Here is a 12,909-nt window from a genome sequence, read left to right on the forward strand (position 1 = left end):
AGAAGACCAGCCCCGAGCGCATGCGATCATCGCAGCCAGAAAAGCTTCAAGAAGACAAAAAGCATCGTCAACCACGAAGAAACCATTTGGAAGCCAAGGGACGTTTGTGCAAGATGAAGTGAAAGAAAGAAGATGGATAACCGTACCAAACCAGATTGAATCTGGTGCTTGAACTGAACGCAGCTCAAACCGCCAAACATGGCTTCTTTCCGTCTTTTTGAATTTTTCTCCTTTTTTTGCTGATTTTCGAATTGTTCCCGAGAGGAGATGGCAAAGTTACTGTCCAAAGGCGGATATTCAACGGATCGCTGGCCCAGACAACATCACAGCTGTGCAGGAGGTCACTCGGGCGTGCGGTTTGAATCCTAGATCGAACGTGCGTAACCTGCGAAGTGGTAAAGCAATTGCTCTTCCTCGGGGGAAGCAGGATGGTCAAGAGTTGTTTCCTCAGCAGGAAGGCTTGCAGAAGGAATACCCAAGGGGCCGGTTTTCTTCCCCATGTTCTGTTGAGCAAGTAGAAGTTAGCGACCTCCATAGAAAGGCCAGATAACCTAGTTCATTTCCTGTATAGACTGACCTTGCGATTGCGATCCCAAGCACCAGCAAGAGATCCATGGATTTCGGGGAATTCAGTGATCATACGAACTCATGCCCTTGGAAGCTTGGCGACCAGAGGTGCGGTGGTTGGAATAGCCCTGCTTCTTCTTGTCGCTCTTCTTCTTCAAAAAAGATGCCATCTCAACCTGGCAGCACACCAACTTTCTGGCAGATCTGAAGACGTCAATAAAGAAGGCCGGGTTGCGGTTCGCGTAGACCTCGTCGTCGTAGGGAAACGGGGTCGGGATCTGGGATTTAATCGAGCTGGGGCACAGTCTGACCTCGGCAAGTTTCTGCATGAAGAGGATGTAGCTGGCACTCGGGTTCTCGGAGGGCTTGTGGATGGTAAAGTTACGAGCAACGTCACAAAAGAGATGAACGGCCGCAAGTCCTCTCGCTAGACCAAGCCACTGAGCGACCTTGAACAGCAGACTCATGATCTTTTTCTGATGATCGTTCAGAGGCCAATCAGACACATCGACAAGATCAACATCGGTAGAGGACGAGCGAGGAACCCTGATATGTTCTGGTGGCAGCCATCCAAATCCACGAGCCTTATCAGGGTCATGCTCCATCACATGGTGTTTGAAGAACTGGTGGAACCTTGTGAGCTCAATTTCAGAAGACAGATAATTATTCCAGCCAATGGATGCCCGAGAGCTGTCACACCGCTGTACCCTCATGCTTGTCAACACAGTGCGCTCATTACAGACGGGGAGATCATTATAGAAGTGTCCTGTGTTCATTGTGGTCAGCTTCATCGACAGGTGGAAACGGTGAGGTGCAATCTTACTTTCCTCGTCAATCTCCTCCGTTGCAGACCGCATGTCACGCTCGAAGGCTCTAATTACCTTGATGGACGCTTCAAGTTTCTCGCAGGACTTGCCAATCTCAAAGGGCCTGCAGTTGATCCAATATATGGTCTTGTCGTCGTCTCCACGCAAGGTCGATAGCAGCCGTCTCAGCATCTCAATCTCGGACATGAAGAACGTCTCGTCGACCAGTTGAGTCTCGCTTGGCTCACACAAAGCAATGGGATAACGAGCACGCAGCCACCGAACTAGCTTCACTTGGGCGGTTTCGATCTTGCCGTCGGTCTGAAGAAGGAGGATCAAGAGATGGGCGAAGGAGATGGGGAACAGATCTTCCTCGAGCAGTGGTAGCATAGCCATGATCTCTCGAGCAAGGGAGTCGGGATCGAATCCTTTGGCAAATTCGTCCATCAGGTGGGCAAAATCCTGAAGCTCGGCCGAGGTGATTTCTCTGACTTTCTGATCAACCCAAGGCAGATCCTCATCGTCACCATCTTCAAAATCGTCACGTCCAACGGTAGTCTGGAATGGATCCTCGCATTCAAACTCCGGTGAGAGAGGGAACACCTCCATATTGGCGACAAAAGGCTCAGCCACTGCTCATTGGAAGTTTCGGAGCCTGAGACAGACAAAACACAACAAAGCACGCAAAAAGAAACGCCAAAAAGACAAAGAAATAGAAAGACAAACTGGAGAGGAAAACAAACAAATGAAAAGCTGAAGGTGTAAGGATGCCCGTGAAGTCGTTTCGACAGCTAAGGGTCTGGCTGAGGCATACGACACAACTCCACGTGCTGTAGGAATAATCAAGATGGTATCGAATAATAAACGACGCGTTTCGGTGGTGTAAGGAAGGAGAGATTTGGGAGAGATGAAAAGGACTGGAGGGGAGGAAGAGGTCAGAGATGTGCTGAGGGTGAATGAGCAATGAGCAGTGAATATCTGTTGTCATGGCGAGGATGCCACACACGACATCATTCAAAGAGGAAGAACCTCTCGAACTGATATTCACTTTTTTGCTGAGAATCTGTCATTAGAGCTATTGTCGGTCAATCTCAGTGACAGACTGGATTATCCTTGGATTCATGGTGCGGACAGCTGTGATATGAGGCTATCTTGCCTGTCAGAGTTGAGTCTTCAGTCCAGGGTAAGGATACCCAACTCTGACTGAGCTGGTATGTACATCCACATTATCAGCAAGGCAAAGGACAGATCCACAGTCAGTCAATCTCTCCTGATTCACTACCTTGGGGCAGCTCTATTAGCTTAGGCGCCTAGTTCGAGGACTAAGGCCATATCTTCAGCAATGATTTCTAGGAGAATTCATCATGAATCAGGTAAATTCCACTTGAGAATAATGCCAAAAAGAGGATGCTGTCAACAAGTAAATAAACAGTTTGCGACTTAAAAGGGTTCACAAGCTGGATGAGTGTGGACGCCCTCTCCGCTCGAACGGTCTATCAGAACCATATAGCAGTCGGCTTCCTGAGTTGAATCGACTGCCTTGCGGGTTTGGAACACATTGATCCTCAAAGAGTCAAATGCATCGAGTCAGACTGACGGTCTAGGCTGAGTCTCTGAATGGTCCAGTGTCCGCTTTTCATCGCGGTGTGCTGAATGGCACCTTCCTGGAGGATCAGACCAACATAGGTTCTCTGAATGACCGTTAGGACTTCTTTCTGATCCTCTCAGACAATATATGATCTGATAAATGGCTACGGAGTAGTGGGCCACATGTCCCATTTGGATGCTTATAAGGTGCCAAGGACGTTCACATCGAAAAGGCTAAACTGAGTATGGAATACCGCTGATAATCGAGACCTGGACCTCCCTACCTTACCCCTCATTTATTGAGACGGTTTAAATGTGGATACTACTAATCGATTCCATGTCAGAATCCAAGATTGGTCTTTTCCTATTCCTCGCTAACAATCAAGATCATACCTCACGCCAAGCGCATATACTCGATACGGAGAGCCCAGGCTTTCCGGTGATGAACTGTGCGGGGATCTACAACCTGACGTAAGGCCACGGTGGCTTGTCCAGGTCACCGCGAATGCTCTCAAGTTTCCAAGGCGATCATGGATCGTTACTACTACTGCACGAGGATGAGGGAATATCCTATCTAAGAGATAAATAATGATTACGTGGTTGATCAACAAGGGCTCCTTGTTGATCATCCGAGTCCATGGGTCAAGAGAAAATTAAGCCCACTGCTGAGGTCATAATCTGCCATCCGGGACTCCAGTTACAGCAAAGATCGCTGCTTTCAGTGCGCGTCCGATGGGGTTCTGATGGAAAGCTCCGCTCTAACTACCGAGTCTAAGGCGATAAACTCGCTGTCGGTGAGTCGCTACCAGATATCAGTCACATGATAATCTGATCTAGCACAATCATACCGCCGTAACTCGAGCAGATTCAGTCCTGGCTGGAGTTCGGAAAGAAATCTACCAACATCGGCCTTTTATGGTGGCAAGGCGTGCCTTTCGCTTTGCGCAATAACCATGAGACAAATCAAGTGGCTTGATCCATGGCATGCAGCCAGGAACAGACCAGACAGGCACAGAAGCGTTAGGACGTGGGAATTAGACTTCGACCGTCCTCTCGTCAGAAGTTTGCCACTGGTTACCTTACCTTGATAGACCAAGACCGGGGAGCAGGATGATATCAAATCATCCTACTTGAACTTCCTTTGTGGGAATTGTACAGAGGTACCTAGAGCCTAAGGTAGGTAATAGCGGCGCTCCCAAGATGTGGCTGCATGGTATTGGGGCTTAGAATGGCCTGTAATGACATTTACCTACGACGATTACCCTTGTGGCGATTCGGATGTGTACGGCTTCCAAGTGCTGTCGAATTGTGAAAATGTTCAAAAAATAATATCCAACCGTCCCTGCAACTCCGCTGTTAAACTGAATTGCGCTTAGCGCTCACCTATGCTGTCGCTTCTCCTCGCCTCGTTGAAAATGTGCCTGTTAAAAAGGGTACCTTACTCCTTCATATTCCTTCAAACAATCAGTAGGTAAGGTAGCAACCGTACTGTAATTTAGCAGTCTAGTCTAGTCCCAGTAGGGACATCTCGGCTTTTCTCTTGGATTCTCTCCTGCCAGTAAGACATGCATATTTCTCTGTTGCTATATTTGGGTGTGTTGTTGCGACACTGGAGTAAGGAGTGTGCTGGGCAGGGTCAGCTTCGTTTTGTCAGAATAATGGAACACCACGGTCAAAATTATTAGCAAATATCAATCGACTCTATACGGTACAACAGTATCCTTTTCTGTGTATCCTCTGAGCGAGAAATTATCTTCTTGAGGCTCAGCCCCTATTCGATTTTAATGCATATTAGATTCACTATTGTTTATCCGTCCATAACGGCACTACGACACAAATACTAGGTCATTGCGTCTAGTCTACATAAGATACCCTAGGTAGACACAGACTACAGTACTTATTATATTATTATTAGACACTTCCTGTCTTTACCGCGGGGTGGTTGGTCTGGCCGCGTCACAAGTTATTTAGTAGCCAATGATAAAGAATTACTACTATTTAGCATCATTATTCATTCACACTTACCGGTGGCTAATGACAGCTACTAAATGATTACTCCATTGATGTGACCTTTTGCCTATCATTTAACAATGGCAACGGCAGTAAACACGGGAGTGGAGGTGCAAAAAGAGGATGTGTCTGATCGCATCACGGACACAAACGACATGACCAACTGGAATGAGGGCAATGGTCGCATTCAAGGAAGAGATGGATAAGCCAAAGTCAACCCCTCCAGATATGATGAAAGGTGTCGAAGCGGAAGACCAAAAAAAAGGGCAATGACGCCAGCCGCGACTTGGCCTGGTGGTCCAGTCATTCTGCATGTCTCTGATATTGGTATTATTATTATTACTATCTGCCCTGGTAGATAAGTAGACGGTGTGTATTATTATTATGCCTAGTATCTACTTAGTCGACCTAATAGTTCCATCCAACTCCTTCTCCTGACACTATTTCTCCTATTTCATCCCTATTTTTTGGCTACAATCAAAATCCTCCTGATCATCCCTCGACCTTGAAAACCGCCACAGGAAAATCCAAAAGGAAAAAGAAAAAGGGAAAAAGGAAGCTCTGCGAATCAGTGTGGTAATACAGTTACCATTTCCACCTTTAGACCCACGTTCGGCGACCATCACTACTACGATACTACTCCTCTAAGTAGTAGTAGTAGTAGTACTTACTACCTTCCTTACCCTATGATCCGTCTTCCCTCATCTCTCTCGAATTCTTTCTATTCTTTCCTATCTCACTCGTTTCCTAGATTTTCTCTCTGATTGTTTCCTCTTCGAAGGACCTATTCCCTCTCTTTTCTCTCCTCATTCCGACCACCCACTCGCCCGCCGTTCGCCCCCCGCCTTCCTTCTCTCCACTGATCAAAGAGAGACTGAGACACCAAGCCTGTGACTGCGATTATCCAAGTCAGGCGCTTGCAATCTGAACTTCCCTCGTCACCAGCCCATCTTGGCGGTCATTACGACACTGTCCGGTTGTGACCTGTCCTGCCACTCTTTTCAAAACGCTATTTTCGTCTACTCCGACAATTCATCAAATCCAGATCCTACATGGAATCATCTCTTCAATAGATCCCATTCTTGGCGGGCCGGAGACCCCATTGCTACCTCCGCGCGGAGGAGCCCGGATTTAACACACTGTTATTCTTTTTTCTTACTCTTCATCTCTCGTTACTTATCTGTTGTTCATCCGCGACCTGACAGCTTTTTTCTGTCGTTCCGGTCGAGTTGCCTGGCGGTAGAGTGTCATATCTGTCATCTCAAGGGTTGAACCGGCAGCTGGCCTTTTCTTCTGCAGGTTCTACCTCATTCTATCAATAGATCAGTCACGGGAGTCTAGACCTCAATCATTATGGTTCGTTCGCGTGGTGAGTAGACGATCGTCCCCTTCCCCGAATTCCGAATGACGGTAACTGATAACCCCTTGCGTTATCAGTGCGGTCTTTCATATCAGCCTTCGGTGGCTCGTCCCGCAAGGAGAATTCCGGACAACATCATCGTACAGCTTCAGCCTCAATCACGTTGAGCAATCCTCCGTCAAGATTCGAGACCCCTTCTCCTGATACACCCTCACCGATCGAACGCTCGCCGTCGCAGTTGACAACAAAAGCGGAACGCCGCATTTCACGGCCAGCATCGACGGTCTTCTCTCACAATCCTCCGTTGACGGAGCTTTCAGAAGATACGCCGCCCGAACTTCAGCCGATATTCACTTACCTCAATAACCACGCCAACAAATTGTACCATGAAGGATATTTTCTCAAGCTGAATGATCTAGATACCCGTATGTGCTGTCTCAAGTGTCTGTCGAAATCAGCACGAACTGACTCAATTGTATTTAAGAGGGCCGGCCTTGTTCCGATCGACAATGGGTTGAATGCTATGCGCAACTTATTGGGACAGTACTTTCAGTATGGGATGCCGCTGCGCTGGACGCAGCACCAGAGGGCGAAGAAGTCCCTTCCACATTCATCAATCTGGCGGACGCTTCAATTCGAGTCGTGAGTACCACATGAAGCGTTATAGACTTATTGGACTCTCTAACGAAAAAGCAGATTGAATCGTTGCCCACCAGAAACCAAGCAATGGAGCCACTGAAGAATGTCTTGAGCATATGTTCTGCCGGGCAGAACCGCTACCTGCTGCTTTTCAATTCCTTCCATTCATTAACCCAGTGGGCCTCAGCCATTCGTCTTTCCCTGTTCGAGCACACCTCGCTCTATGAAGCGTACACAGGCTCGATCATTGCCGGCAAAGGCAAAGGTCTAAATAACATTCGATCTATTCTCGAGCGCAACCGCTACAAGCAGGAAGATTGGGCCCGTGTACGATTCGGAGCAGGGACGCCGTGGAGACGCTGCTGGTTTGTCATCTCGCCTCCGAACGAGAAAGAGTACCAAAAGGCGCAGAAGTCGTTGAAGAAATCTGCCTATGATCGGGTGCCGAGACTGGCCACAGGAGACATCAAATTCTACGACACGAAGAAGACCAAAAAGGCGAAACCTATTGCGACTATCACAAACGCCTACGCTGCATATGCCATATACCCCCAGTCCAAGGCCTTAATCGATCAGTCGACTCTTGTGAAAATTGAAGGGACTGTCACAATTCATTCGAATCCAGAGTCGACTTCTGAGGGGTTCGTCTTCGTCATGCCCGAGGTCCATCCTGCCATCTCCGGCTTCGAAATGATGGTTCGCTTCCTCATCCCCACTTTCGACACTTTCAACCTCTATGGGCGGCCGACACGCCTCATAGCTGCCACGAATCATGTCAAGAGCATCATGTTCGCATTCCCTAACCAACGGCGTTATGGATACCTGGACGTCCTGGATGTAGCGAGTCTGATGCAAATGCCGGGTAGCCACACCTGGACTGAGGCGGAATGGAGGAAACAGCTGAAGGATGCGACAGCTCAGCGTATGGCCGCGGCAGGAAGCAGGACCAGCAGTATTTCCTCAAGAAAACCACGCTACAGGGCCAGTCTCCCCAATCGCTATAGTAATGTGCCCGCAGGGGGACCTCGCAACAATCGCTCGCTACCCGAGAGCCGGCCAGAATACAACCAGTCAGCAGATGCCATCCTAAATGAATCTCCAAAAGAGGACATTGCATCCAGTTATCATTCTCGAGGCTTTTCTGATACGACAGCAATTAAGTCCATGCAACAACGCGTGCAGGCTCGGGTCATGGAAGGCTCACCATCATCTTCCGATCAAGATCTAGTGCCAGTGGAGCGGCAACAGGCCGGCACGGCTAGTGTCAGTGACCGCAGCAGTGAAGAGGGTGACTGGAAGCAGCAAGTAGATCCTCCGGCCACCGCCGTTGGGGAGAATCTACGACCTCAATCTCCTCCTGACCCGGTAGCCATGCCGCCGGCATTTATGCATGCACCAGGAGAGACTCCCTCAAACCGGCCATTACCTTCGCCGGATCTGAGGAGGGCCAATAACAGGATGTCCGACAGCACTCTCTCACAACTCGCCGCCGCTGGAAAGATGAATCTGTCCAACTTGGCCCTACACTCAACTGCCGAACATAGAATCCAGGAGTCCAGTGGCACCGACCAGTTCAACCGCCCATCGGCTCCGTCGAATGAGAGCTCCGCAGATCAAGCACAAAACTCGCCAGCACCAGTTAGTTCGAACAACGTCTTCGGCCCACCACTTGTCAAACCGATCGCAGGTGACCTTCACCAAGACGGTACAAAGGCTGTGAGAAGAAAGCCTGTACCTTCACAGCAGCTGGGAGAGTTCGACGCTACCAGTCCCACCGGGGAGCCCAGTTTCGACGACCTGCGCCATACAGTGGACGAAGAAGCCCTGAACCGCATCTCCTCCCGTCAACTGTCGTTCCGTTCGCCCGTCAAAGAACGCCAACCGGATGATGAGAGCGTCTACGATGACGCTTCCACAACTTCCCCCGACTATGCCAGCACGCACGAGTCGGTATATAGCAAAAAGTCCGTCAAGTCTGTTTCAAAGCCCAGAATGGGGGTCATGAAGACCGTGGGGACGGAGCCTAAGAAGGATCTTGTCATTGGGGACGCCCGTTATACGCTCGATGAGCCGTCGCGAATCGATCCGGACATTCCAACGGTAGATTTCGGGCCAACACTTACCTACCTGCCCACCACTGGACGTCCGAGCACATCGGACACTCTGAAGAAGTTTACGCATCATAGGACCGGTTCGGATGCCACGGAAAAACAGCGCTATGCGGCGCCGACACATCCCGTGGACCACGCTCATGCCAGGTCTCCCAGTCAGGACGAACACCGGCGGAGTATTCTATGGCAGCCAGGCATGGCACGTCCAACAACCCCCGGTGGCGGTCTTTCCCCGGAACAATTCGTGCAGCAACGAGCTGCGCCTAGCCCGCCAATCCATCTACACCACCACCGGGCAACTTCTACGACTCCTCCACCTCGGAGACCGCTCTCGGGAGACTGGATGGCTCATACTCGCTCCAAGTCTCAGATGACTATTCCCAGAGATCCCCAACCTCGGCCCCATTCCCGCGGCGCCAGTAGCATGATGAACCTCAACGACATTTCATCCCACCTCTCGGCTCGGGAGCAGGAGCACGTGGCTCGTATGACAGGATCTTCTTTCTTTGATATCTCTAACGACAAGAGCAAACAGGCACCTCCCGTTGATCCAATGGGCCTTGTTGGTGCGATTGATGCTCGAGAGCGCGAGAAGAAGAGTATCAAAGAAGGAATGTCGAATCAGCTGGTGCAGCACGCAATTGCGCAACGGCAACAACACTGGCAGCACCACCAACAGCGGCAACTTGCCACAACACCTCCTCCTCAGAATTACGGGCTGCAAAGTGGCGTTCATAGCAGTGTTTACAATCTCCCGGCGGCGAGTCACACTTGGGATGCGCTGAATCAAACTTATCGTGCTGATGAGCCTCGCCGTCAGTCTTGGTATGGGCCATTTGCGGCTCAGGCACCCCAAACACCGCCAATGTATCCACAAAGCCAGCCTCTGAACCAGCAAGCTGGCTACTTTGGGAGTGCAAACCATTTGCATTATTAGTGCTTTCGTTGCTGATACACTTTGACCCTTCTTCCCTCCCTAGACCCTTCTCTCTTATCCTCTTCTCCCAATCGTTCAGTTTCTTTTGTCGTCTTATACCAGCGTGTGCGCTGTTTTTCAGATGTTATGCTTTTTCCTGCTTTTGCAAATGTGCCTCAAAGGGTTGCATCTATGCCGACTTCTTGACGCTCCCTAGAACTAGACTGTCTAGATCCCTACGCAGGATTTCGCTTGCCGATTTTCCTCCCATTTACTTTGCTACAGCAATTGCTCCGTCGCATTACGCATTGAATGGAGTTGTGAGAGCAGGTCTGGCGTCTTCGGTACTGCTTCAGTTGCCTGTCATTCTTTCGTGTCGTTTTACGTCATTGCGGCGGTGGACTGGCTTTTGACTCATTGGGAAAGAATCATTCTATCGTGTCTTTGGCTTACTGTGGTTTCGTGTACATAAGACGCATTACACACAACTGGGCAGGATACAGGCCTGTATTTATCACCTTCAATCTCTTCATTACTCAATTTTGTGATTTCACTCCTTTATACTTGCTATTGAAAATGGTCCATGGCCAGTCTTCCCGGGTACGATTTGATCACGGCACAAGGGAAGCTCATAAGAGGTAAACCAATATTTCTCTGATTTGCTATGTATGCTCTGTCAAATTCGACACTGCTCCCTGCGAGTATATAAAAAAAAAAAACAATAATGCAATGCTGGAGAGTCCCGAAACGCCGTGGCTACCAGTAATCCCAATCACTTCTTCGACAAGACACCCCCGTATCAACCACAGTTCAAATCAGATTTTCAGTTCGATATGGAATTGATACTACTTGTATTTTTCTTTTTCACTCTTTCTTTTCTGGACGATAATAACGACACTCAGCTCGAATGCAACTTCTTCACTCTCAGGGCCCCCTCATACAAACCACGGTCAATGGCTGCGGCAACGGTCAAAGTACCACCGATGATGGCACAGACGCCCGTCAGGAAACCCGAGAAGCTCTTGGGCCGGGCCTCGCGGTTAATGACCTTCATCGGCGAGATGTCGTAGTTGAAGAAGACGCCAGGGATGCCGTTCGCGGCGTGCAGACGTTCCTTGTGTCCTTCGTCTGAGGCGTCGCCGCCACGCAGGGACCGCTTGTGCGAGGTCACGGAGTACTGGTGCGTTTCGATGCTGCCACCGGAACCGTACGCGATGCCGTGGGAGCCCAGGGGGGTCTGGTCGTGGGCGTTGTGGGCGGCGGACGAGAAGAGCGGGTCCCAGCCCAGGGGCAGGTAGGACGTTGAGACGACCTTGACGAAATAGACGAAGTTGAAGGCCGGGTCGTTCGTCTCCTGGCTGGTGCCGTCGAGCGGGTTGGTGTGGTGGTGGTCTGTCCACTGCCAGCGGTCGGAGACCTCGTCGGGGAGCTGGGGGCCGAAACGTAGCTGGTGGACGTGGTGGGTCATGGTGTGTTTTTCGTTGTCCGGGAGCTCGAGGTCGAGGTAGTTTTGCAGGTCGTGCGCGTGGACCTGGCCGCTGGTGAAGCTGCGGCCGGGGGCGATGTGGAAGTTGCCGACGACCTTGTTGACGCGCAGGATGCCCTCGAGGCGGCAGCCTTCGCGACGTTGGGCGTCGATGCGCGCCGCGTAGCCCTCGCGTTCGCACTGCTCGATATTGGAGCCCTTACCAAAGGCCCAGTTCTTGGCTGCGTAGGCTTCGCGCACTTCGTCGCAGGTGTTGCAGCAACCTTCTTTGATGGAGCCGGGGAGAGGGTCGGCGCCGCCGCAGTCGCCGCAGTAGTTCGGGTCGAGGTGTTTGGCAATCTCCTCTTTAGAATGGCTGACGGACAGACGCATTTGTCAGCGATTGGCGACAATGATGGAATAAAAGAGGCTGCTTACAGGTCCAGAGCTTGAACATCCAGCACACGGCCCCCTCGGCGGGAGAACTCAGGCGCACCTTGTTAACACCGTGTGCCACGCCAACTTGCTGTTCGCCCGAAACGTCCATCACATCAAGGGTTAAAAGCTCGCATGGTAGTCGGGGAAAGGTGATGTTCATGTGGATCTCCATTCGCTCGCCTGTACAATGCCACCGTTCGCATCAGCCTTTGTTTCCATGACCTCTGTTCCTCGTAGGTCCATACCTCTCGACTTGTCAACAACCAATTCTGGAAGGACAACCACTCGTCTATAATCCAGCCATTCTCCCCAAACCAGGTACAGGATGACTACCAACGAGGCCAGAGTGATGATACCTCCGGAGGTGGTACGGACGCGAGCATCCTCCACTGTTTTGGCGAAAGCATCAAGCCTCGTAAATCGTGACTTGGCAGGCATCTCTTCAAGGAGCGACGATCATAAGGCCGAAAAAGTAGACGACGTTGAGCAGCAGCTCGACGAATTGATCAGCAACAATAGCGCGCCCGCACGGAGGGGAATCTATAGCGGAGGTACTCAATGTCAATGAAGCTCAATTGGTGAATAGTTTGGGAATCGCGGCATGTAAATAAAACGGCACAGGAGGCATCGAGGCAACTTACAGGTCAGTAGGGTCACTCGGCGAAACAATCATCAGCAATAACAATTGAGCGTCGGGGAGTTTCTCCTCATCAAGTCCGGTCTTTGGAACAAGCTGTCCTGATGAATCCCAAAACGAACTAAAGCATCGGCTTTACTCCAGATAGTCGACGCTAAGAGGTGATGGGGACTTGGAGTACAGCGCGTATCAGGTACCGCTGATAAGCTGCGCAATCTGGCTGCTTCGGTATTGGTATTTCAAAAAGGACAGAGAGCAGTTGCTGATTGGTGCATGGGGCCCACCCCATCTCCCTCTCACATATTGGAATTTGACACACAAATACCTCTCGTACATCGTCCCTTTGATGGTAGGTTGCACTATAAGCTACTAG

The 12,909-nt window shown here is 50.4% G+C and overlaps 4 protein-coding genes across 4 annotated transcripts; 1 reads left to right on the plus strand and 3 right to left on the minus strand.

Moving 5' to 3' along the window:
* Nucleotides 1–556: 556 nt before the first annotated feature.
* On the minus strand, nt 557–1,982 carry P174DRAFT_371270 (uncharacterized protein; the record flags this gene model as incomplete). Its single annotated transcript, XM_024822371.1, has 3 exons — nt 557–645; nt 671–1,333; nt 1,391–1,982. 3 exons carry the CDS (start codon nt 1,980–1,982, stop codon nt 557–559), a joined length of 1,344 nt encoding a protein of 447 aa, XP_024683359.1.
* A 2,976-nt stretch (nt 1,983–4,958) lies between these two features.
* Nucleotides 4,959–5,362, minus strand: P174DRAFT_194613 (uncharacterized protein). Its single transcript, XM_024821294.1, has one exon. The coding sequence runs from the start codon at nt 5,282–5,284 to the stop codon at nt 5,045–5,047; it is 240 nt and encodes a 79-aa protein (XP_024683360.1). The 5' UTR covers nt 5,285–5,362; the 3' UTR covers nt 4,959–5,044.
* Nucleotides 5,363–6,323: 961 nt separating this feature from the next.
* P174DRAFT_421293 (PH domain protein) lies at nt 6,324–10,017 on the plus strand (the record flags this gene model as incomplete). Its single annotated transcript, XM_024824939.1, has 4 exons — nt 6,324–6,339; nt 6,408–6,755; nt 6,815–6,972; nt 7,027–10,017. 4 exons carry the CDS (start codon nt 6,324–6,326, stop codon nt 10,015–10,017), a joined length of 3,513 nt encoding a protein of 1,170 aa, XP_024683361.1.
* Nucleotides 10,018–10,423: 406 nt separating this feature from the next.
* P174DRAFT_487320 (retrograde cargo receptor ERV46) lies at nt 10,424–12,337 on the minus strand (the record flags this gene model as incomplete). The annotated part of the gene is made up of 4 exons (XM_024830782.1): nt 10,424–11,837; nt 11,900–11,933; nt 11,969–12,079; nt 12,145–12,337. 4 exons carry the CDS (start codon nt 12,335–12,337, stop codon nt 10,895–10,897), a joined length of 1,281 nt encoding a protein of 426 aa, XP_024683362.1. The 3' UTR covers nt 10,424–10,894.
* Nucleotides 12,338–12,909: the final 572 nt, after the last annotated feature.

The sequence above is a fragment of the Aspergillus novofumigatus genome (genome assembly GCF_002847465.1).
Source record: "Aspergillus novofumigatus IBT 16806 chromosome Unknown P174scaffold_4, whole genome shotgun sequence".
Taxonomy (NCBI): Eukaryota; Fungi; Ascomycota; class Eurotiomycetes; order Eurotiales; family Aspergillaceae; genus Aspergillus; species Aspergillus novofumigatus.